The sequence below is a fragment of the Talpa europaea genome, assembly GCF_964194135.1.
Source record: "Talpa europaea genome assembly, chromosome: 16".
NCBI lineage: Eukaryota > Metazoa > Chordata > Mammalia > Eulipotyphla > Talpidae > Talpa > Talpa europaea.
In genome coordinates, this window is record NC_140084.1 from 47,149,369 (window position 1) to 47,171,144 (window position 21,776).

Here is a 21,776-nt window from a genome sequence, read left to right on the forward strand (position 1 = left end):
TAACATAAGGCTTTCCTTGTTTCTGCTCTCAGACTTGACAAGATGACCCAGTTTCTGCCACCCAACCTTCTGGCCCTCTTTGCCCCCCGTGACCCCATCCCATACCTACCACCCCTGGAGAAACTGCCACATGAGAAACACCACAATCAACCTTACTGTGGCATTGCGCCCTACATCCGGGAGTTTGAGGTGAGTTCACTGATCAAACTTGGAGGGGTTTGGGTTGGGTTTTCTAACTTTATGATTGAGGACAGTAACTCATTCTGACCCTCAGTTTCCCTGTAGTAAATGGGGCTAAGAGCCCTTACAGGGGGTTTGTGGAATTACAGTAATAGTTGCTGTTTGAGGTTGTAGAAGGTGGTAGTCCTGGCACACCATTATCTCAGCTCTGTGACCTTGGCAAGGGGCGTATCTTAGTGTGTTGATTTCTGCATCCTTAGCAAGGGATAATTGTGTTTTTCTCATGATATAGATGGGGAATTAGTTGCAAATTCTGTTATGGAGCTTAGCATCAAGCAGTTAGCAAATATCAACATATGTCACTGTATTCATTAATAGTGTGATATTTGTAATTGGTTAGAATTGAATGATGGAGAACTAAGACTAGGACTGGAGAGTTTCAGGTCTGCACCTGCAGGGTAAACAAATACATGGTTTAGGTTTCAGTGCCTCTGTTTGTTTTTTTCCCCCATTTATAAAGTTGGGATAACAGCATGCACTTCTTAGGTACAAAAACGCTGGCACCTAGCCAGAAGTTAGAGGAGGAAAGGGCTGCTGGAGATAGAAGTTGCAGGGCAGAAGATGGTAGAGAGATAACAGAAGAATGACTGTTTAGTAGGATCTACCACCCTCCATGAACTGGTATTTGGGAAATGTTATTAGCCAGTTAAACTAATGACTGCAGGCCAGTGGCACCCTTTGAAGGCGTGGGGTGTATGTCAGTCATTGTTTAATGAGTAGTTGGTGAGACTTCAAGGACTGCCCAGGTACTCACAGGATGTCCAGTCTTTTGCTTCTGAGCCCTGTAACATTTGCTTTTTTTGCTTTAAGCCCAGTGCCTGTCTGATGGAGAGATTGTTTTATTTATAATCCATTGTAGATTGATGCTTTGGACAAAATAATAGAATGATTATTTTGTAGTATTTATAAGATTCTAAGGACTTAATTTTATTGTTTAATGGGCATAAAACTACTCTCAGATTGCTGTAGAAATTTCTGCATACATGTGGTTTCTGTGCTTCTCTGATCGGTTGGTGGGTAGCATTCGTCTGTGGGCCACACTGTGACTGTGCCACTCCCCTGCTTCCACTGGCTGGGAACTGTCCATGTTTGCTTATTTGTTCGGGGGCGGGGAGGGTGACTGAGATCCTTATTAAGTTGATGGGTGTTCCTTGTAGTTCCCCCAGTTCTGCCTACCTTGTCACCTCTCTTCTTGTTCCCAGGACCCTCGAGATGCCCCTCCCCCAACTCGAGCAGAAACCCGGGAGGAACGCATGGAGAGGAAGGTGTGTGATTTTTGCCTTTTAGCCCCAGGTCCTTTTGCTACTTTCTCCAGGATGGTCCCTGACATCAGGGTACTTCCGTCTGCATTCAATTGTCCGTCTCCCCTTTCTCACCACAGAGACGGGAAAAGATTGAGCGGCGACAGCAGGAAGTGGAGACAGAGCTTAAAATGTGTAAGTCTCTTTCCTGTTCCTTCTCCAAGCCCTCTTGTGTCCTTTTTCCCACATCAGCCCAAAACCCTATTTTGGGGAAGCGGGAGTGTTCACTTCTCAGCCCCTGCTGTTTGCCAGGCACTGTCTTGGGTTAAGGCACTTAAGTCAGAGAGTGTGGCGTGAGGACTGATGGGAAGGGAGAGGGTCGAACACGTGGCAGCGCTCCCACTGCCTGGCAGGTCTCATAGGCGGTGAGTTCTGGGCCAGTGAGACTGTCTTGGTTCTGCTTTCTCTCCCTGGCCCTTGGGCTGGGGATATTCCAGCCCTTCCACGGAGGGGGAGGAGTTGGAATATGGGACAGGAGAGACATCACAAGACAGCCACAGATCCACCTCAAAAGGCCTATTTCTGTCAGCGAGGGCTTTCTATGTGGAGACTTGGGTTTTCCTTCTACACGGGACAGTGTAGTGTGAACCTTGCTGTACTCTGACTGAACCTTAGTCCTGGAGTGATGATTACATATGTGCCAGACGCCCAAATCCCTGGGCATCTAGTTGAGCGCTCTGAGCTCTGCGTCTCACTCCAGCTCCCTTCCCATCCTTTCAGATGTCTTCTCAAGTGGCATTGCAGATGCAGCGTCCAGTTAGGGTTTGCCTGTCCCCTCAACCTGGGCTCCTTTGTATGTGTCCTTTACTGGGATGAGGCCATTCATCTCTGTCGGCCATGACCTCAGTTAACACCCAGTTTAAAACTGTCCCCCTTAATCTATAAATGTCACCGACCTGACTCTTCTGACGGACTGTGTGTCCGCTACCACTCAGGTCCCCTCTTGCCTTTACACCACACAGCTGTCGAACTAGCTTGTGTATTTCTGTCCCCACTAAGTCCTGTGGGCCTTTTTAAAGTGTAGTCTGCTTGTGCCTTTCTCTGCTGGCATATTCCTTTGCTCTCAGGAAAGGAAGACCAGAGTCCCTTCCCTGACCACTACTCCAGACTCTCCTGCCTCGAGCTCCTTCCTGCTCTGACCACACCCACCAGAGCATGCCTCATCCTTGCCCGTGGTCTCAGCCCTTGGGCTTTTGTCCTGATCCCCCTAGTCTGGAAACATTACTTTGGCTTACGTGTAACAGCCCCTCTGATATGCTCAGTGTGAGCCCCCTTGAGCGCCGAGATCCCTGAGTATGCTGCAGTTTGTCACGCTGTCTGCAGGGAGTCACTGATGCATACCCACCTCTCTGTGGTAGGTGCAGTTGCCATAAGAGGGCAGGGTGTGGATGGGATGCTTGCCACTGTGGCCCTGGCTCCCGTAGGACGTGGCACACACAGGTGTCGGCAGCAGTCAAGGCAGTTCACCCGGAGCGTCTTTCAGCTCTGCTGCCTGGCCATACAGCCGTTGTTGTCTGACCCGATGAGTTACCCCCGAGCCTGGCCCTTTTCTGAATGGCCTTGGATAAGTTCTCCCATGAAAGTTGTTTTCCACACTTTAGAAATGGGATCCTGTTTTGTTTTTGTTTTTTTAAGTTTTTTTTTTAAAGATTTATTCATCTATGTATACAAGAGCTGGGGTACAGGCCAGGTGTGCAGGAGTGTAAGGATTCACCAGAGACAGAGCAGGGAACAGAACAGGCAAATTGACTGAAATACACTGCTGAGGGGAGCAGCGGGCGAGGCAGAAGAGGTCTGCTGCACCATGTGAGTCACTCCCTGGCCAGCTGGGGAATTGAAGTCGTGCTGCAGAGGCTTTGGACAGCTTCATGGGTTGCGTCTCAACCCCTTGTGCTACCAGGGAGGCCCCTTTTAAAGATTTATTTAAGCATACAAGAATTGGGGTACAGGCCAGAGCTGTGGAGGTGAGAGGATTTACCAGAGACAGAGCAGGGAGCAGAACAGGCAGATCTACTGAAATACACTGCTGAGGGGAGCAGCGGGGAGACAGGAGAGTTTTGCTGGGCCATGTGGGTAGCTCCTTGGCGGGGGATAGAACTCATGCTGCAGTGGCTGCGCATAGCTTCATAGTGCCAAGACTTAACTCCTTGCGCCACTAGGGAGGCCCACCATCAGGGATTTTGTGTGTGTGTGTGTGTGTGTGTGTCTGTCTGTCTGTCTGTCCCTCGCTGGTGGCCGGGGAACGAAACGGTGCTGCAGAGGCTGCAGGCAGCCTCGCAGCCCACCACTCAACCACTGCGCCACCAGGGGAGGCCCAGGGATTATTTTTAAGACCATACCTGGAGGCTTGTTTACACTTAGGATGCTTAGCAAAGGTTGAGCGTTCCAAGGTACTTTCTCTGCCATCTGAAAGCCCGCCGGTCCTCTGTCACCCCAGTCCTTTGAGCCTGTTCTGCACTGTCTGGAGAAGCACTTCATCCGAGTATCTTCTACCTGCACAGTGGCAGGGTATGTATGTAGCCATGTTGGCTGGCGAACTGCTGAGTAGCTTCTGTCCACTGCCACCCTCAGTCAGCTGACTTGTTCTTTCTTCAGACGTGAGGGTGCCTTTGACTCAGCTGCACTAGTTTCTACCTTCAGTCACGCTCCTGGACTCCTGGGGGTCCAAAAACTACAGAAAATGTTGCAGTGTGCCCGCATGCTTCTGGTCTGCTGGCACTCTCTTCCACCTTTCACGGAGCTCAGCGCTCTCCTGCTGTACTTTGTCCATGCACCAGGCCTGTTCACTGGCCCCATAGTAGGCTTCCCACCTTAGCTATTGGACAACCTGCTGCTGGTGTTGGGAGGTGTATTTCCTGTTGCCCTGACACCGTTAGGTCTTTTGTCAAATGTCACCATCTCAGGTTTTTCCCAGCCTTTCCATTTAAACTCTCCTCCCATCTCTGTCATCTGATAGAATCAGTGAAATTCTTTTTTATCATGAAGTTGGCCGCCCTTCATTAGTATGTGAGGTTCAAGAGGATAGGGGGATTTTTTTCTATGTGCTGCTGAATTGCCAACACTTACCTCACTTGCAGGTATGTAGAGTGTTCAATAAGTATTTCTTTTTTTTTTTTTTTTTTTTTTTAATAGAGGCATGCTTTATTTATTTGTTTGCTGGTTTGTTTGTTTGTTTTTGTTTATACATGCACTGGGTACAGTCAGAAGCGCGGGAGGGTGAGAGAATTCACCAGAGCCAGAGCGGGGAGCAGAGCAGGCAGAAGGACCGAAGTACATTGCTGAGGGGAGCAGTGGGCGGCAGGAGAGGTCTGCACGCCATGTGGGACCCTCCTCTGGTGGCCGGGGAGCAGCCAGGGATCGAACCGGCGCCGCAGAGGCCGCGCGCAGTTTCGCAACCCAGCGCTCAACCGCTGCGCCACCGGGGAGGCCCTCAATAAGTATTTCTTGAGTGTATGGATGAGAAGAATCCAGTGCAGGTTGAGAGCTATACACAGAGAATATACAGAGGTGCTGTCGCCAGAGGCTTGCCTCAGTTTCCAGATAGTTGTTTCCTTTTTTTTTTTTTTTTTTTTTTTTTTTTAAGATTTATTTATGCATACAAGAACTGGGGTACAGGTCAGAGTTACGGGAGGGTGAGAGGATTCACCAGAGACAGAGTGAGGAGCAGAACAGGCAGATTAACTGAAAACACTGCTGAAGGGAGCAGCGGGCGAGACAAGAGAGGTCTGCTGTGCCATGTGGGTATCTCCCTGGCCGACTGGGGATCAAACTTGTGCTGCAGAGGCTGCTGCAGATAGCTTCACGGTGCTGTGCTTAACCCTTTGGCCACCAGGGTGGCCTGATAGTTGTTTCCTTTCACGTGGGCTCAATCTTCTTCTTTTATTTATTTATTTATTTTTTTTAAGGTTTATGCATATAAGAATGGGGGTACAGCCCAGAGGTGCGGGGCATGAGAGAATTCACCAGACACAGAGTTGGGAACACAACAGGCAGATTAACTGAAATACACTGCTGAGGGGAGCAGCGGGTGAGACAGTAGAGGTCTGCTGTGCTATGTGGGCTTCCGGCCAGGGATTGAACTTGTGCTGCAGTGGCTGTGTTAGCTTCATGGGTTGCGTCTTAACCCCTTGTGCCATCTTTTTTTTTTTTTTTTTTTTTTTTAAGATTTATTTATACAAGAACTGGGGTTCAGGCCAGATGAGCGGGGCGGGTGAGAGGATTCACCAGAGACAGAGCAGGGAACAGAACAGGCAGACTGGCGAAATACACTGCTGAGGGGAGCAGCAGGCACTACAGGTGAGGTTTGCTGCGTCATGTGGGATCCTTGCCTGCCAGCTGGCCGGCCGGGATTGAACCAGCGCAGCATAAGCTGCGGACAGCCTCACAGCGCTGAGCCTAACCGCCTGTGCCACCAGGGGAGGCCCCTGTTTTGTTTTGCTTTTTAAAGATTTATTTATTTATACAAGCACTGGGCAGAAGCGCGGGAGGGTGAGAGAATCCACCAGAGACAGAGTAGGGAACAAAACAGGCAGGCCAACAAAGAAACACACTGCTGAAGGGAGTAGTGGGCGCCGCAGGAGAGGTCTGTGCGCCATGTGGGACCCTCGCCGGTGGCTGGGGATCGAACCGGCTCTGCAGAGGCTACGGGCAGCTTCGCAGCCCAGCGCTCAACCGCTGCGCCACCGGGGAGGCCCTTTTTTTTTTTTTTTTTTTTAAAGAAATTTTCTGATCAGGACCAGTGATCAGCAGTCTTGAACTTAGTTTATGTTTATAGCCAAACCTCACTCACTACTGCAGCATTATCTTTCTGGCTTCTTGCAACATCCAAACTGTCTTCCTGGAAGTGGTCCCTGTGGCTACAGGTGGTGAGAATGCCTGGGCTGGGAGGCTAGCCTGGACGCTACACTACTGCTCTGACAAGTCTTTCCATGCCCCAGGGCTTGCTTTCGTTTCCATGTGTGATGTGATGATGAATTCTCAGCGCCCAGCGCAGTGTTACAATCATAATATATGTTGAGTCACTTACTAACATTACTCCTTCTTTGGGATTCTCTCAGAATGTAGTCAGCTCTTCCGAGTAAGGACACTTATCAAAAACACCACTGCTGTAGTGGGCAGTTCCTCGGGTCCTGGCAGGACTCAGGCCAACATGAGCGCACAGGCTGTCATACTTGGTGGAAAAATCTTCCCAGGCCTGACCATCCGAATCACCTGTGGTACTGGTTTTGTACCAGTGCTGGCTCCTGCCTGGGGAGATTGTTACTCGGTGCCCTTGTCCTAGCAAGGTTGGGAGCAAGGTGCTGATTGGTCTTCCGTGAGCTTTAGCACCAGTGCAGTTTCCTCCCCAAGGCCACGGCTTTGGGGGGAAGGGGAGGCTTGGACTCTCCACTGCAGCTCCCCGACCTTAGGGTTGCTTCATCACTCTCCTCGGCGGAGTGTAGTTACAGACTGGGCCAGTGGGTGGCAGTGTGGCTCTGCCGCTGACAAAGGTCAGGTCCTGAAGGGATCAGAGTCTTCAGAGGTGCCAGCCTGGCTGTGTGTTACTCACACCCGAGGGACCAGGGCTTTAGGAAATGTAGCTCTGGAATGGTAGAGGCCTGCTTCATCCTGTCTAGCTTGAAATCCATCTCATCCTTTTCCTATCAAATTAGGTAAAGGGAGAAGGTCCCGACACCAACCATTTCCTCTAATGCGCTGCTGCCTGCCATGTTCCATAGAACCGTTGGCATGTTCTACTTATAAATCCTCTTCTTCCTACACAGGGGACCCTCACAATGATCCCAATGCTCAAGGGGATGCCTTCAAGACTCTCTTTGTGGCTAGAGTGGTGAGTTTCTGGTTCCCAACCCCTGGCATCCTGGACGGCTGAGAGTCTGGGGCTGGGATCATAGGCTGGGCCCTGGGGAGTGTTGTGGGGGCTTTGGGACAATTCACTCCTCCCGTTAAACTTTGCCTCTGTCTCCTTGCAGAACTACGACACAACAGAATCCAAGCTCCGGAGAGAGTTTGAGGTGTACGGACCCATCAAAAGAGTGCGTAGAGAGGGACGGGGAATTTGAATTGGGGGTATGTGGAGGGAGCAGGGAGGCTTGGCGCCGAGCCCTGAGGACACGGATCATTTCAGGACTTGAGCATCTCTGGTCTGGGTGAACGTGCTGACTGCGCCTCATGCCGCAGGTTTCAGGTAGCAGAAGTAAACGTAAGGAGTCTGTCTCTAGTTGATTTTAGAGCAGGGGGCAGCCGAGTGTACTATTTATACATAAAGCTTTGCTGGTCCACAACGAGGCCTGCTTCCTTACACATCTCGTCACCTTTGCTCAAGGCGGATGTCAGCGCTGGAGGTGCTCTCTGGCCGTCACAGAGAGCGAGTGCTGGCACCGCTTCCCAGCAAGCCTTTATGCTTGGCTGGCGTTTCCTCGGTTAGCTTATTTATTTTTAAAGATTTGTTTATTCATGCCTACAAGAACTGGGGCACAGGCCAGAGGTGCGGGGGTGAGAGGATCCACCAGAGACAGAGTGGGGAACAGAACAGGCAGACTGACCGAAACACACTGCTGAGGGGAGCAGCGGGCGAGACGAGATGTCTGCTGCACCATGTGGGCGGCTCCCTGGTTGTCGGGGATCAAACTCAGTGCTGCAGAGGCTGCTGCTGTGCTTAACCCCTTGGGCCCCTCGGGAGGCCTCCTCGTTTAGTTTCGAAGTTCCTTGCGGGCTCCGGCAGTACTGAGGCTCGAGTTTGCCGTGCAGGTAAATGGCTGACCCAGGGACAGACATTGAAAGGGCCGTGCTGGCCTCCCCCAGTCCAGACTAGCGATGTCGTCTTCACTCTCTTGTTCTGTGATCCCACTGTGTCACAGTTTGGAGTCTCAGTTGGCTTTTGGACCCTGTGGACTTGGCCACACCCAGCCATGCCACGGGGTGGTCACTCTGGAGTGGTTGTAGAGTGTGTGGGCAACAGACCATCTTTTGGGCACCAGCTCAAAGGCTTTTGCCTCCCCAGAGCCTTTCTCTGTCCCAGCAGCTCTGCTCCACCGTTGTTCTTACTGCAGAGTCTGCCGTGTGGTCAGTGAGCACGCTTTCTGAGCCGGCCTCTCCTCTGCTCATAGCCCCCTAGGCCTACCTAGCAGGCAGGACAGATGTGCTTGCTGTAGCCTGGTATTTTGGGGCATTTACCATTTGGTCTTTGCCCACCTCGGTGCCCTTTTCTACCTGTATGCCATCCCACCCCCTTGGTAGCCTCCATCCCTGGAATGCTGCCATGGTTTTGAGCCCTGCAGACCAATTTGCACTTGATAGATTTTGAATTTGCATCGCTCTTTCTCCTTGACCGTCGCACTCCCTGCCCTTTGGTGTTCAGAGCTCCCTCTCGTCTCCACAGCTTGGCATCCTGTCTGACTGCACATACCCCCATGCTGGCCCTTCCTTGCTCAGAACCCTTCTCAGTTCCTTAAAGGTTATGCTCCTGGCCTCCCGTTGGCTTCATGACCTGGCTCCTGCCCTTCTCTTTGGCCTTGTCTCCCAAGGCTCCTCATTAAAATCCATCCCGACCAAACCAAACCGCACCCCTGGCCTCTAGCTCCTGTGCCCCAGCCAAGCCTTAGTACTTGCGGAGCCCCGCCTCTCCGAGATCCGGCCAGCTGGCGCTTTGTGCTCTTGTTCAACCCGCTCTGTTCTTCAGGTCTTGGCTGAAGTATCACTTCCTGTCCTCCAGGGAGCCCCTCTGGTTACCCTCCTACCCTTGGAGTTGACGGGCTCCTGGTTATCACGGCTCTAGGAGGAGAGACGGGGTTTGAGGCATCTGTCACCGGCATCAGCCAGGCCAGCACCTGGTTCGTGGGCTGTGTGGTTGATGGGGTGGCACTTCCCTGTATCAGCACTTAACCTCTGCCCTGCCCGCCCCCAGATCCACATGGTCTACAGTAAGCGGTCGGGGAAGCCCCGCGGCTACGCCTTCATCGAGTACGAACACGAGCGAGACATGCACTGTGAGTACCTCCCCCGCGCCCGGTCTCTGACCCTCTCTTTTCTGCTGCCCCGTCCCTTCCCGTCGTCTGTCCCCACCCGCCAGACCTGACATTAGCGATGTCTCTTCTCCTTCTCCCTCTGTTTCTGATATATCTTTTTTTTTTTTATATACGTGTTTTTTAAAAAACAAAAACCAAAATCCCCCACAACGTGTGTGTGTGTGTGTGAACCCGGGGAGGTAAGTGTCACACGTTGAACCTCAGGGGCAAGAAAGGAACTGGGTGGGGGCTGGGGCCAGCTGGAGGTGGGGGGAGGGGTCGGATTTTGGGGGAGTTACTCCCCAATTCCCCCACTGGCGTTTGGGGGCGGCCAGGTTGGAACTAGGCCTGGTCTTTGAACTTGCCCTCTCTTCCCCCCAGCAGAGTTGGGGCTGGGCCACCCGACCCTCTGCCTCCCCACCCCTAGCCCCCCACCCTGTTCCTCAGCGGGCAGTGGGCTGGTAGGCGTGTTCAGCGCCTGCCCCCACATCTTCCAAGCCCCCTTTGAGGCTGCGGCGGCGTCCACATGGGCAGGGATGGGTGGGTGGGGGTGGGCAGGGCTGCGGCGTGTCCAGGGGCCGCCGTATTAATTGACTGTTCTTATTGTCACTGCAGCCACCACGCAGCTGGCTTGCAGCTGATGCTTACGCTCCCCTTACAACACCTCAGTGTATGGTTGGTATAAGGGTTTGTATCATGGGTAAGATCACTCAGCACCGCACACCAGCCCAGCTTAGCCAGGCAGCTCAGGATTAGCGAGGTGTCCCTTCTCCCGCCCCCAGTCGCACCCCTCAGCCTCCCCGCACCCGGAGCCCTTTCCTTGTTTGGGTGCCCTTTGTCCTGTGCCCCAATCCATCCGCTCTCCGATAATCTTGCTGAACCCAGGAGGGGACGGGTGCACCCTGAAGGGAAAGGCAGCTGGCCTCTCCAGTTGGGCCGCCCAGCCCCCGACTCACCTGGCTTCATGACGTCAGTGGCAGGGTGGCAGGAAAACTGCAGACGGGCGCCCTCGGGCCAGGGCTCCAGGCAGAGCCCTCCACCCTGGTGCCCCTGCCCCTGTGCCTTCTGTGGGGCTGCCACTCGGGTGACCCTGGAGACGCGACTCTCTGATTGCTAGATTGGAAGTGCTCTGTCCTGTCATGGTTGAGGCCTGCTGAGGGGCTGTGGTGCCCTGCCGCTCTCCAGAGTGCATGGACTCGGGAGCTGGGGTGTGGGAGGGGTCAGAAGGCAGGCCGCGCGCAGCTGGAGGTGCGGTAGGTTTTAAGACCCTTCCACTGTCTAGACATGCAGGCGAGGGAGAGAGAAGCCTAGGACGACACACATCACATGTTTTCTCTGCTGTTTTCTCCCGGGTTGGGCCTCTTCTGGGTTTTGGGACACTGAGCCAGAGCAGGGTTCCTTTGCTTGACTGTGTTCCCAGCCCTTAAATTCCTCCCCCCACTGCCCTCCTCTGGGTTCAGGGGCCACGCGGCCCCTCCTCACCAGATCACAGGCCGCACTCCATCTCCTGGACCCCCAGACTGTCCCCTGTGGTGCCTGCGGGCTGAAGCAGACGGGGGGCGGGTGTGTGGATTGAGGTGCAGCAGTCATTCCATGTGCCGAGGGGGTGGGCTTGTGCCTCGTGGATCTGACCACAGTGGGAGAGGTGAGGGCGGACAGGTGTCCTGAGGCCTCCCCAGCCTTCTTTTTAAATTCAGTCAGGATTGTCCCCGAGCTTTGCAGCTCCCAGACGATGCTAACCCTTGTCTCCCATCTTTCAAGGCCTCCATGAGGTTTCTTTGGGGTCCACCACTTCCTCTGCCTGTCTCCAGGTGGTGCAGGAGATGTGGTTCCTTCCCTCTCTGTGGCGCCCTAGAACCCCCGTTCCCTTCCCTGTAGCTTTAGCTGACCCCCTGGTGGTGGGTGTGGGGTCTGTGCGCGTGCTCAGGTAAGCTTGGGGGCTTCAGGTAAGCGGTCCCGTGTCCCCCCCCGGGAAGCCCGCCTCCTCGCCAGGCCCCCAGGAGTTGCCGAGCCCCCCCCATCCCGCTCGGTTTGGACACCCGCAAGGCCGGCATCGGTAAATGGCACCTTTTTCTCTTCCTCTGGTTGTTATTTGGGGGGGAGCGGGCTGGGGCGGGGCAGGGTATTGTGGTTGGCTGAGGACAGCCCCCTAGACCAGGGCTGGGGGTGGTGAAACGGGGACCTTTTGGCCTTCCCGACAGCCCCACATGAGACAGGCGGGGGACGGGGCCGGCCCTTCGCTGAGCTCTACCCAAGAGAGGAACGTGCCCTCCCCACATCTCCCCTTCTATTCCTCACTCTCCCAGAGGCTCCAGCTGGGCACAGCCTCCTGGCATTGTATGGAGCTGGGGTTTGGAGGGGGAGATGGAAGGGGAGCTGGGATGGGGTGGCGGTCAGTCGTCTCAGGTAAGGCAGGGATTTGCAGTAGCACCGCACGTCTCCCTTGCCTCTCCCCTTCTCCCCATCTGCTGGAGGGGGCCCCTCCAGGGCCCCTGGGAGCACCGTAACCCGCCCTTCTGCTCCCTGCCATCGCCTAAAGATTTCTCCCACCCCCTTCTGGTTCATTTTCTGTTCTGATGTCTGTTGCCCCTACTCTCACCCTCCTCCCACTAAAACAAAAACAAAACAAAATGAAAACCGGTGTGAACTGGGGTGCAGAGGGGCCCAGTTGGGCCTCCTCCCTCAGCATGATGTCTTAGGGTGCATGCCTGGGGTTGTGGAGGAGCCCTCCCCCACAGCAGAATCCAGCCTTAAGTTAACCTCCAGTTTCTTTGCAGCAACTTTGGCCGCCTTGGCAGGAGGGGGCTGCTCTATCCAGCGTGGAGGATGTGCCTGAGGGCTCGGGGGTGGGTGGGGGGGTGTTGGGGTGGACAGCTGGCCCCCCCAGTAGTGATGGGGGGGTGATAGGGAGCAGGCGCTGAGATGGAGCAGGCCCCTCCCTGATCGGGGAGAGGGTTGGTCTGGCTGTCAGTTGCCTGGCTGTCTGGTGGGCATGTGTGCGTGTGCGAGTGTGTTGATGGGGGACGAGTGGGGGGTGGGGACGCGCCTAGCTGGGCCCTGTCCTGACTAGAGGACCCTCTGGGGACTCTTCCCCTCCCCCCTCCCCACATCTGTTGCAGCCGCTTACAAACACGCAGACGGCAAGAAGATTGATGGCAGAAGAGTCCTTGTGGACGTGGAGAGGGGCCGAACTGTGAAGGGCTGGAGGCCCCGGCGGCTAGGTGAGCCCGTTCTGCCCACACTGGGCTGGGGGGCCTGTGGCTTCCCTCTGTCCTCCACCCTCTGCAGCCGTCTGCCTCCTCGCCCTGTCCCCCTCGCCAGCCATAAGGGCGCTCCTTTCTTTCCTGCGCCGCCTCGGCACCAGGACCTTCGGCACTGTTGCCCTTGGCTTCCTGACATCTGTGCCCATTTGGGGTTGCCGGTCATTAGCCAGGAGCACTGGCCTGGGGAGGTCAGTCTGATATCAAGGGCTGCTTGCATACTTAGGAACTGCTAGCTTTGTTTTCTTTTATCCTGTAAAGTGGAAACAAGCTCAGAGTTCGCTGGGCTCAGCTTGTCGGGTGCCCACTAGGCAGGGGGCACCTAGTGGGATTGTGAACGTCATTTTCTCATCTTACGCTTTGCTCTTGCTTGCTCGGTTGGTCATTCTTTCCCTGATGCAGCAGCCAGTCTATTTGATCACCTGCTGTGGCCCAGAGCTAGACAGCCTCTGCCCCCAGCCCTCCCATTCAGCCCCCCCATTCAGCCCCCCGCGGCTTTCTCTTCAGCATCTCAGAAAAGGGTCGGTTTGGTTGTTAAGTATCAATTACATTGAGCTGCTTAAAGCACAAAGGCCTTATTTTTTGGAGCCCAGAGACGTGTGATGCCAGTGGGCCTTGAGAGCTGCTGCTGGATCTTGATGTCAGGAGCATCTCTGGCACCTCTGCAGTTTGCTTCTGCCTTGCTCACCGTCGGCCTGGCCTAGCCTGGTGCACCAAGCCGCAGCTCCCTGCTTTGCACCCTCTCTTAGAGGTGTCTCTGTTTCGGGCTGGGGGAAGCTGATTGGCTCAGTGTTAGACCTGGACCTGCCTCGCTGTCCACACATACCTGTGGAGGACGCTCCTGTCAGAGTGAGCGACGGGGCTCGGCCAAGGTGGTCTTCCCTGGGCAGACACCCAGGCAGGGACAAGTCCCCTCTGCTCTCAGTCCCATGTGTCTCTGCACGCCAAACTCGTTCCTGTCTTTGCAGGGTAGACCGCATCCTCTCCTGCTAAGTCTCTGGATATAATAACTTTCTTGCTCTCTGGTTTCTTTGGGGTTAAGTGGGCTCTTCAGAGTCTACTATTTCCTGCAGAAGCTCGGAGGTTTCTGCTTCATTTGGCATTCAGACTTCCGATGTGGAGACCAGATCGATCTTTACGCCAAGTGTATATGCAAAAATACTGCAGGTGTACCTGGCCCCCTGCTGCTTAGTCAGGGGTTCCTGTTACTTGCTCTCAGATACAGTCCAGAATGCTGCGTACAGTACCGTATTTTGAGAGACAGGCACTTCACATGACTTGCACTACAGTTACTGTTAGAAGTCGTCCCGGCATGCATTACTGCATTCCTGTTCATCTCTCGTTGCGCATAATTTATAAGTTAAATCTTACAGCTGCCTGCAGAGGAAACCGTGTATAGGGCTTGCTGCTGGCCTTGGTTTCAGGCATGCACAGGGTGGTCTTGGAATTTGTCCCCCACAGATAAGGGGAACTGCTGTACCCCAAACACAAGTTTTTGTGACAGAGTGATTATGTTTCCTACAGGCAGCACGTGCTAGTGTCGTGTCTTGTGTTGCGTTGTAATGTACTGATTGTCACCAAGTTAGCGATGGCGTCCGTCACCGTGTTGGGAGAGGCATTTGGCCAGGGCTTGGAGCCTCCAGGTTACTGGGAGGCCACCTGGCCTTGTGGGAATGTCTCTCTGGTATCTGGGCATTTCGTTCACTTTCCTGCCTCATTGTGTGCAGCCCAGCCTCCCTCACTGAGGCTTCTTCCCGGCGAGGCGCTAAGGCAGCCGGGCTCTGAGGGGAGGGCAGGTTCTGGCGGCAGCCAGCTCTGCACCTTCCTTGCTGAGTCACTGTGGGCAGGTGACTTGGAGTTTGCTCCCCCATCTGAAGCATGACTGTGCCGGCTGCTCCTCGGGGTTGTCCAGTCATTTGTCTCCGACACACCCACATTTACATATTGGGTGCTGTACCATGTGCTGGGTGCCCTGCACACACGTGGCGTGTTCCGGTGGGTGCATTGTGGTGTCCTGGAGGGAGACCTTCTCGCAGAAAGTAGGAAATTGTGTTTGAAGTTCAGGGAAGGAATGTTTATAATCTGTGTGGTGGTGGGGGGGTGACTTCGTGTGGGAAGTCAGAGCCGGCTTTCTGAGGACCGCGCTTGTCTGCTGTGGGGGGCAGTGGGGCTAAGTAGGCTGAGAAGATGAGATCCCAAGGGAAGGATGATGATCCCAGTAACTGGCCGGAAGAGGAGAGGGTGAGATTGGAAAGTGCCTGGGCCAGGGAGAGCCAGGGCCCTGGTCTGGAGGCGGGGCAGGGGCGGGAGAGACTGCCTGCACTCAGCAGGGGTCCCGGGGCTCCGGTGGAAGGGCAGGTCTGGAGGAGGCAGTGTGGTGCCCCTCGGGGTGAGCCCAGGCGCTTTGGAGACTGGCCGCAGGTGTTTCTCACCCTGTGGGAGGCCACCTCGCCGCCACATGCCTGGTTGTGGTGTGGGCAGGGCCTTGGGTGCTCTCATGGCCTCGCCCCACAGACTGCAGCAGAGGCCGTCGGTGACCTCGCCTGTGCGCTTTGCCGCGCATCTCCCCCCTTCCGCGCCCTGCCCGCGCTCACCCTCATCTCCCGCCGTCTCCCGCAGGAGGTGGCCTCGGAGGCACCAGGAGGGGCGGGGCTGACGTGAACATCCGGCACTCGGGCCGGGACGACACGTCCCGCTATGACGAGAGGTAAGATGGGCAGCTGGTTTCCTGGGACGGGGGGCGGTCTCGTGGGGGAGCCCTGCCACACACCTCTGCCCGCCTCATCCAGGCCGGGCCCCTCCCCGCTTCCCCACAGGGACCGGGACCGGGACCGCGAGCGGGAGCGCCGGGAACGAAGCCGCGAGCGAGACAAGGAGCGAGAACGGCGACGCTCCCGCTCTCGGGACCGGCGGCGGCGCTCCAGGAGTCGAGACAAGGAGGAGCGGAGGCGCTCCAGGGAGAGGAGCAAGGACAAGGACCGGGACCGCAAGCGGCGAAGCAGCCGGAGCCGGGAGCGGGCGCGGCGGGAGCGAGAGCGCAAGGAGGAGCTGCGAGGTGGCGGCGGCGGTGGTGGTGGCGGCGGCGGCGGCGGTGGCGGCGACATGGCGGAGCCCTCTGAGGCTGGTGACGCGCCTCCTGACGACGGGCCTCCTGGGGAGCTGGGCCCTGACGGCCCTGATGGTCCAGAGGAGAAGGGTCGGGATCGCGACCGGGATCGACGTCGGAGCCACCGCAGCGAGCGGGAGCGGCGCCGGGACCGGGACCGGGATCGGGATCGAGAGCACAAGCGGGGGGAGCGGGGTGGTGAGCGGGGCAGGGATGAGGCCCGAGGTGGGGGCGGCGGCGGCGGCGGTCAGGACAACGGGCTGGAGGGTCTGGGCAACGACAGCCGAGACATGTACATGGAGTCCGAGGGAGGCGACGGGTATCTGGCTCCAGAGAACGGGTACTTGATGGAGGCCGCGCCAGAGTGAAGACGGCGTCTCACCTGTCACCTGTTTGTTTGGACGTGTCCCTCCCCGCCCCATTGCTGTCATCCTCTTCCCTCAGTCTTGGCCTTCTGAGTTCGCCAGCCAAGGGTAGGAGTCTCCTTACTTGTTCTGGTCCCTTGGATTTAAAAATAAAATTAATTTCCTGTTGATAAAGGGCCCCTTGGTTTCTTCACTGCTCCGTGTCGCCTCTCCCAAGATTGTCTGTCACGAGCCCTACGCTGGCTTGTTTTCCAGGGCCTGCCTTGAACTTGAGCTTTATGATCTAGGACTGAGGCGGTTCCCACTATGCCAGGGCAGTTTAAGCTGAGTAAGGAAGTCCCGGTAAGAGTCCTTGGTCCCTTGTGGTTTTCGTCGTTTTTATTTATTTTTAAAGATTTTACTTTGTATAGACGAACTGGGGTGCAGGCCAGAGGTGTGTGTGGGTGGTGAGAGGATTTACCAGAGACAGAGTGGGGAGCAGAACAGGCAGACCCAACGAAATACACTGCTGAGGGGAGCAGCGGGAAGACAGGAGAGGTCTGCTGCGCCATGTGGTTCAGCTTCCTGGCCGGGGATCAAACTCAGGCCCTCGCAAGATAGCACTGAGACTTAACCCCTAGGCCACCATGGAGCCCCTTTTTGTTTGTTTTTTGGGGTTTTTTTGTTTGTTTTTGTTTTTTTTTGTGTGGGACCCTCGCCGGTGGCTGGGGATCAAACTGGCGCTTCAGAGGCTGCAGGCAACCTCGCAACCCAGCGCTCAACCACTGCGCCACCAGGGGAGGCCCGAGCCCCTTTTTTAATATTCCCCTCACAGTCCTCAGTTCATGCCCTGTGAGGGGCGGGGGGGCACTAGATTACTCAAGGAAGTGACAACTGAATGTGTGAAGGGGAAGCTGTTGTGTGAGTTCAAGACCAAGAGAAAGAACAAGGGAGTGAAGTAAGCACGCGAGAAGATGGGGTAGAGCAGGAATTCCAGGCAGGCCAGGCTGGAGAAAGACTGACAGTTCCTGAAAGTAGGTAGGTTCACCATTTCATGCTTAGGGGACTAGCATGCGCACAAGAGTCGGAAGAAAGGTCCACCTGCAGTTGATGTTTCAGCAAATTCTGGACTGGGTTAAAAAAGATGGTACAGGCTTCAGTTGGGTGACTCAGCTCTTGAGAAGGAAACAGTGTAAAACCTCAGACGCCCAAGACTCCAGGTGAACACCGGGCAGGACTGGAGGCAGAACTCACAGAGCGGTCACCTTCAGCTTTCAGGATGCCTAGTTGCTAGGCATTTGCTGCCCAAGCAAATGCAAAACCCAATTTCAAGTTTCTGTCTGAAGGCAGACTTGGCCTGATAACCCAGAGGCAGGTAGGCAGTTCATTGGGCTGACGTGCAGGAGCATTCTAGCCAGGATGCCTCTGACCTGCCTCAGTCTTCACTAGCACTGAGAACCCTGGGTCATAGGCATTTGAGAAATCCTGAAGAGATCACAGTACAGAAAAACCAGGTCTGAAAGAAACAGTTTAGGGGATGAAGGAGAAATTATACCTCTAGTCCCACAAATGTCCCTGAGCACAATGAGACTACTGGACACTGACTGAAGAATAGCCTATTTTGGACTAACCTAGCACAGAGCTGGACAAAGACAGGAAAGCAACTTAAAGCCAGTAGGGAGCAAGCAGTGTAGGCCAGACTTTGGGGTCTGATCCCTAAGAAAAAGTACACAGCTTTCCTCTTAACTGTGCTTCCCCTCCCCCCCCCCCCCCTTTCTGGGCATTAGCCAGTTTACTAGCATGGGTGGGTACTCAGGGAGCTACTCCCCTGGCTGCATTTAGACTTTGGACCAGAGAGCCAGGAATGGAGTGAAATTTCCAAAGGGGCTTTGAGCCCCCAAATCCACATGCAGTCTTCTTTCAAGGCATTTGCCAACTCAGGCTGGACTCCCAAGAGGATCATCAGCAACAACTGGAAGGCTGAAGAGCCAGGTTGAGATCTGCGCACCATGCAGTTCTAGGGGACACAGAGTCAAGGGCTACCAAAGTGGAAGGGCCTGCCAGAGATGCCTAGAGGGCCGCAGCATTGGAGTAGGGCCCCCGAGAGACAGGTCAGGCCTCGTAGGCCCAAGCTGATCTGTCTGCAGAAAGGAAACAGCCCTGCTTGGAGAAAGATGATGCTTGGGATCTGCTCAGCTGCTATCAGATATGCTAGAAGGACTTGAATTACTGTTATGTTCACAAGGTGAGGAGAAGAATTTTCACTGTTTTATTTTTTTTTTTATTTTTTTATTTTTTTTTTTTTTTTTAAAGATTTATTTATTTATTTATTTGTACAAGTACTGGGTACACTCAGAAGCGCGGGAGGGTGAGAGAATTCACCAGAGCCATAGCGGGGAGCAGAGCAGGCAGAAGGACCGAAGTACACTGCTGAGGGGAGCAGCGGGCGGCAGGAGAGGTCTGCGCGCCATGTGGGACCCTCCTCCGGTGGCCGGGGAGCAGCCGGGGATCGAACTGGCACTGCAGAGTCTGCGGGCAGCTTTGCAACCCAGCACTCAACCGCTGTGCCACCGGGGAGGCCCGAATTTTCACTGTTTTAATCATAACAAAGTTCATGTAGAAATTTTAAACTAGAAAACAAATTACATATTTAGTAATTGATTAGACACTTGAGGCAAACCCCGTTAGATGTGCTAGGGGAAAAAAGAATAGATAGACTTTGTTGAAAGAACTGAGGAAGTTGGGCCTCCCCAGTGGCGCAGCGGTTGAGCGCTGGGTTGCAAAGCTGCCCGCAGCCTCTGCAGCACTGGTTCGATCCTTGGCTGCTCCCCGGCCACCGGAGGAGGGTCCCACATGGCGCGCAGACCTCTCCTGCCGCCCGCTGCTCCCCTCAGCAGTGTACTTCGGTCCTTCTGCCTGTTCTGCTCCCCGCTCTGGCTCTGGTGAGTTCTCTCACCTTCCTGCGCTTCTGTCTGTACCCAGTGCTTGTATAAATAAATAAATAAATCTTTAAAAAAAAAAAAAAAACTGAGGAAGTTAACGAGGACAAGCTTCATCAAAGTGAGGGCTTTAAAAAAAAGGTGAAGGGCCTCCCCGGTGGCGCAGCGGTTGAGCGCTGGGTTGCGAAGCTGCCTGCGGCCTCTGCGGCGCTGGTTCCATCCCCGGCTGCTCCCCAGCCACCTGAGGAGGGTCCCACATGGCGCGCAGACCTCTCCTGCCGCCCGCTGCTCCCCTCAGCAGTGTACTTCGGTCCTTCTGCCTGCTCTGCTCCCCGCTCTGGCTCTGGTGAATTCTCTCACCCTCCCGTGCTTCTGACTGTACCCAGTGCATGTATAAACAAAACAAACAAACAAACAAATAAATAAATAAAACATGCCTCTATTAAAAAAATAAATAAATAAATAAAAATTAAAAAAAGGTGAAGATGGTTAGGGTTCAGCAGAACAGTGGAAGGAAGACCCAGGATGGCAATTTCTAGAGAGCAGGTAGTCCAGATGGGCATCAGAGGAGTGACGTTTCCAAGAAGTTTGGGGATAAAAAGGTTCACATTGTCTGTTGTGATGAAGAGTTGGAAAGCTGTTGAGAATGCGATGGAAAAAAAACAAAGGTAGAAGTCACAGGGGCAAGAATCTAAGCTGTTTGAGAAGGGAACCTAATCCCAGAACACTCTGTTCTCGAATAAACACTATGTGCTGAGACATAATGGAGCATTTTATTGGTTGACCTAAGCAGGGAGAGGGGAATGGTGAGAGTAGATCAATGTAACATAGTATGTGAGGTATTGCTAACATCTAACACTGGGAAATGGAGAAAGAGCCTGTTACATGCGGAAGCAGCTAAGAGCCCCTTGCAGGGGGAGAGTTGAGACAGCCACAGAGACTGGTGTTCTGTTATCCCCTCTGTGTTCATTTTTCTCCTTTAAATATCTTTAAAGGGGAGAACAAGAGGGGTCTCCCTGGTGGCGCAAGGGATTAAGCACCGCACTATGAAGCAATTTGCAGCCTCCAGCCAGGGAGCAACCCACATGGCACAGCAGACCTCTCCTGACTCGCCCGCTGCTCCCCTCAGCAGTGTATTTCAGTCAGTCCACCTGTTCTGTTCCCAGCTCTGTGTCTGGTGAATCCTCTCACCCCCCACACCTCTGGTCTGCACCCCAGTTCTTGTATGCACAAATAAATAAATCTTTAAAAAAAAAATAAAGAAGAGAACAAGAAATACTATGAAAGATAGGGGCAGACAAACTTTCTCTAGTGAAAGAACCCCATTGTCCATAGCCCCATCCAGCTGAACCCAAAAATGGTGGGGCGGTGGCCAGGCTTCCCCAAAGTCTTGTTCTATTTCTCTGGCCAATAGAACATTTGATACCATTGTCATCTTCCATTAAAAAAAACAAAAAACTCTCATGCTCTTTCCCAGCTCATTATCCTAATATTCTGGTCTTTTGTCTTCTTTCTGACTTTTAAATATTTGGAGGGTTGGATCTTAGGTCCTCTTCCTTCTATATTCTCTTGCCCCAGCATTTTTGTCCACCTCTACAGTTTTATTAACACCTTCACCCAAATTAAAACTGCCTGGGGGTGAGGCTCGTCTAGTATCTCCTTTTGCATACTGCAGAGACTCTTCAAATTCAGAACACCCAACAGTCTCTCCTCTAGCACAGAGCCTCTTAGCAATAATACCACAAGCACCTCCACACCCCCTCTCCACTTCAGGCCTCCCTCGTATACACTTAATCACTTGTGCAGACATGCCTGCTTCTGCCCAAGTTCCAGTCACCACCAGGCCTATGGGGACAGTCTCCTAACCAGTCCACCAGCTCCTGCTCCTGCTCACATCCATGCCACAGTGATTTAAAAACACAAACTCGATTATCACATACTACTCTTAGGAGCTAGCATGAAGTCCAAACTCCTAAACATGTTTATGTCAACTCAGAAGACCCTGCGTAAGGTGTATCCTGCCAAGGTTTCACCACCTACACCATTCCGGCCCTCACGCTGCTGCCCAGCCATGGGGGCTCCGTCTGCCTGGAAAGTGACCCACACCCCCACCTCTGGACGAGCCAAGGGCTCTAGGCCAGTGTCCCTCCTAGGCTGTCACCTCTGCACCCCCGGTTCCTATCACAGTCGTCCTAGTGGATTGTCTGCCCTCCCTCCCCGCCAGACTGAGCTCGGTGAGGGCAGTGGGCTTGACCTCCAGGCTCACCCTCCTGCCATCGCCTTGGGCCCAGATGTTTAACGTACGTTTGGCCAATGAATGGGGAAAAGGGGAAGAGAGGACAGACCGCTGCGGACCAGGGCAGACCGAGACGGAAGGAGGGTCTCACCGAGGCTGCAGCGAGCGGTCGCGGAAAGCACAGCCGGTTGGGGGCAGAGGGCCGGGCCCGCGGGCGCCGGGGGCGGGTGGGCGGCGCCGCGCGGGGAGCACCGCGCACGCCCCGCCGCCCGGGGGCGTGGCCTCCCGCGGCCCCGCCCTCCTCGCCGGCGCCGGGGCAGGCGGGCGGCTCGCGGCGCGGCGCGGAC

General features: G+C 54.6%; 1 protein-coding gene across 2 annotated transcripts; it reads left to right on the plus strand.

Annotated features, from left to right (window-relative positions):
- On the plus strand, positions 1 to 16,402 carry SNRNP70 (small nuclear ribonucleoprotein U1 subunit 70). Of its 2 annotated transcripts, none has more exons than XM_084257717.1 (9): positions 1 to 189; positions 1,443 to 1,505; positions 1,622 to 1,676; positions 7,304 to 7,368; positions 7,511 to 7,573; positions 9,445 to 9,526; positions 12,664 to 12,765; positions 15,424 to 15,511; positions 15,594 to 16,402. In XM_084257717.1, exons 1-9 carry the CDS (start codon positions 43 to 45, stop codon positions 16,276 to 16,278), a joined length of 1,350 nt encoding a protein of 449 aa, XP_084113843.1. In that variant the 5' UTR covers positions 1 to 42; the 3' UTR covers positions 16,279 to 16,402. The 2 variants fall into 2 exon arrangements, with proteins under 2 accessions (XP_084113843.1, XP_084113844.1); XM_084257718.1 differs by having other exon boundaries at positions 15,621 to 16,402.
- Positions 16,403 to 21,776: the final 5,374 nt, after the last annotated feature.

Coding starts and splice junctions, on each gene's coding strand:
- SNRNP70 (XM_084257717.1), top strand. CDS start 43: ATGACCCAGTTTCTGCCACCCAACCTTCTGGCCCTCTTTGCCCCCCGT. Junction 1,506..1,621: donor AGGAACGCATGGAGAGGAAG/GTGTGTGATTTT, acceptor TTCTCACCACAG/AGACGGGAAAAGATTGAGCG. Junction 9,527..12,663: donor ACACGAGCGAGACATGCACT/GTGAGTACCTCC, acceptor CATCTGTTGCAG/CCGCTTACAAACACGCAGAC.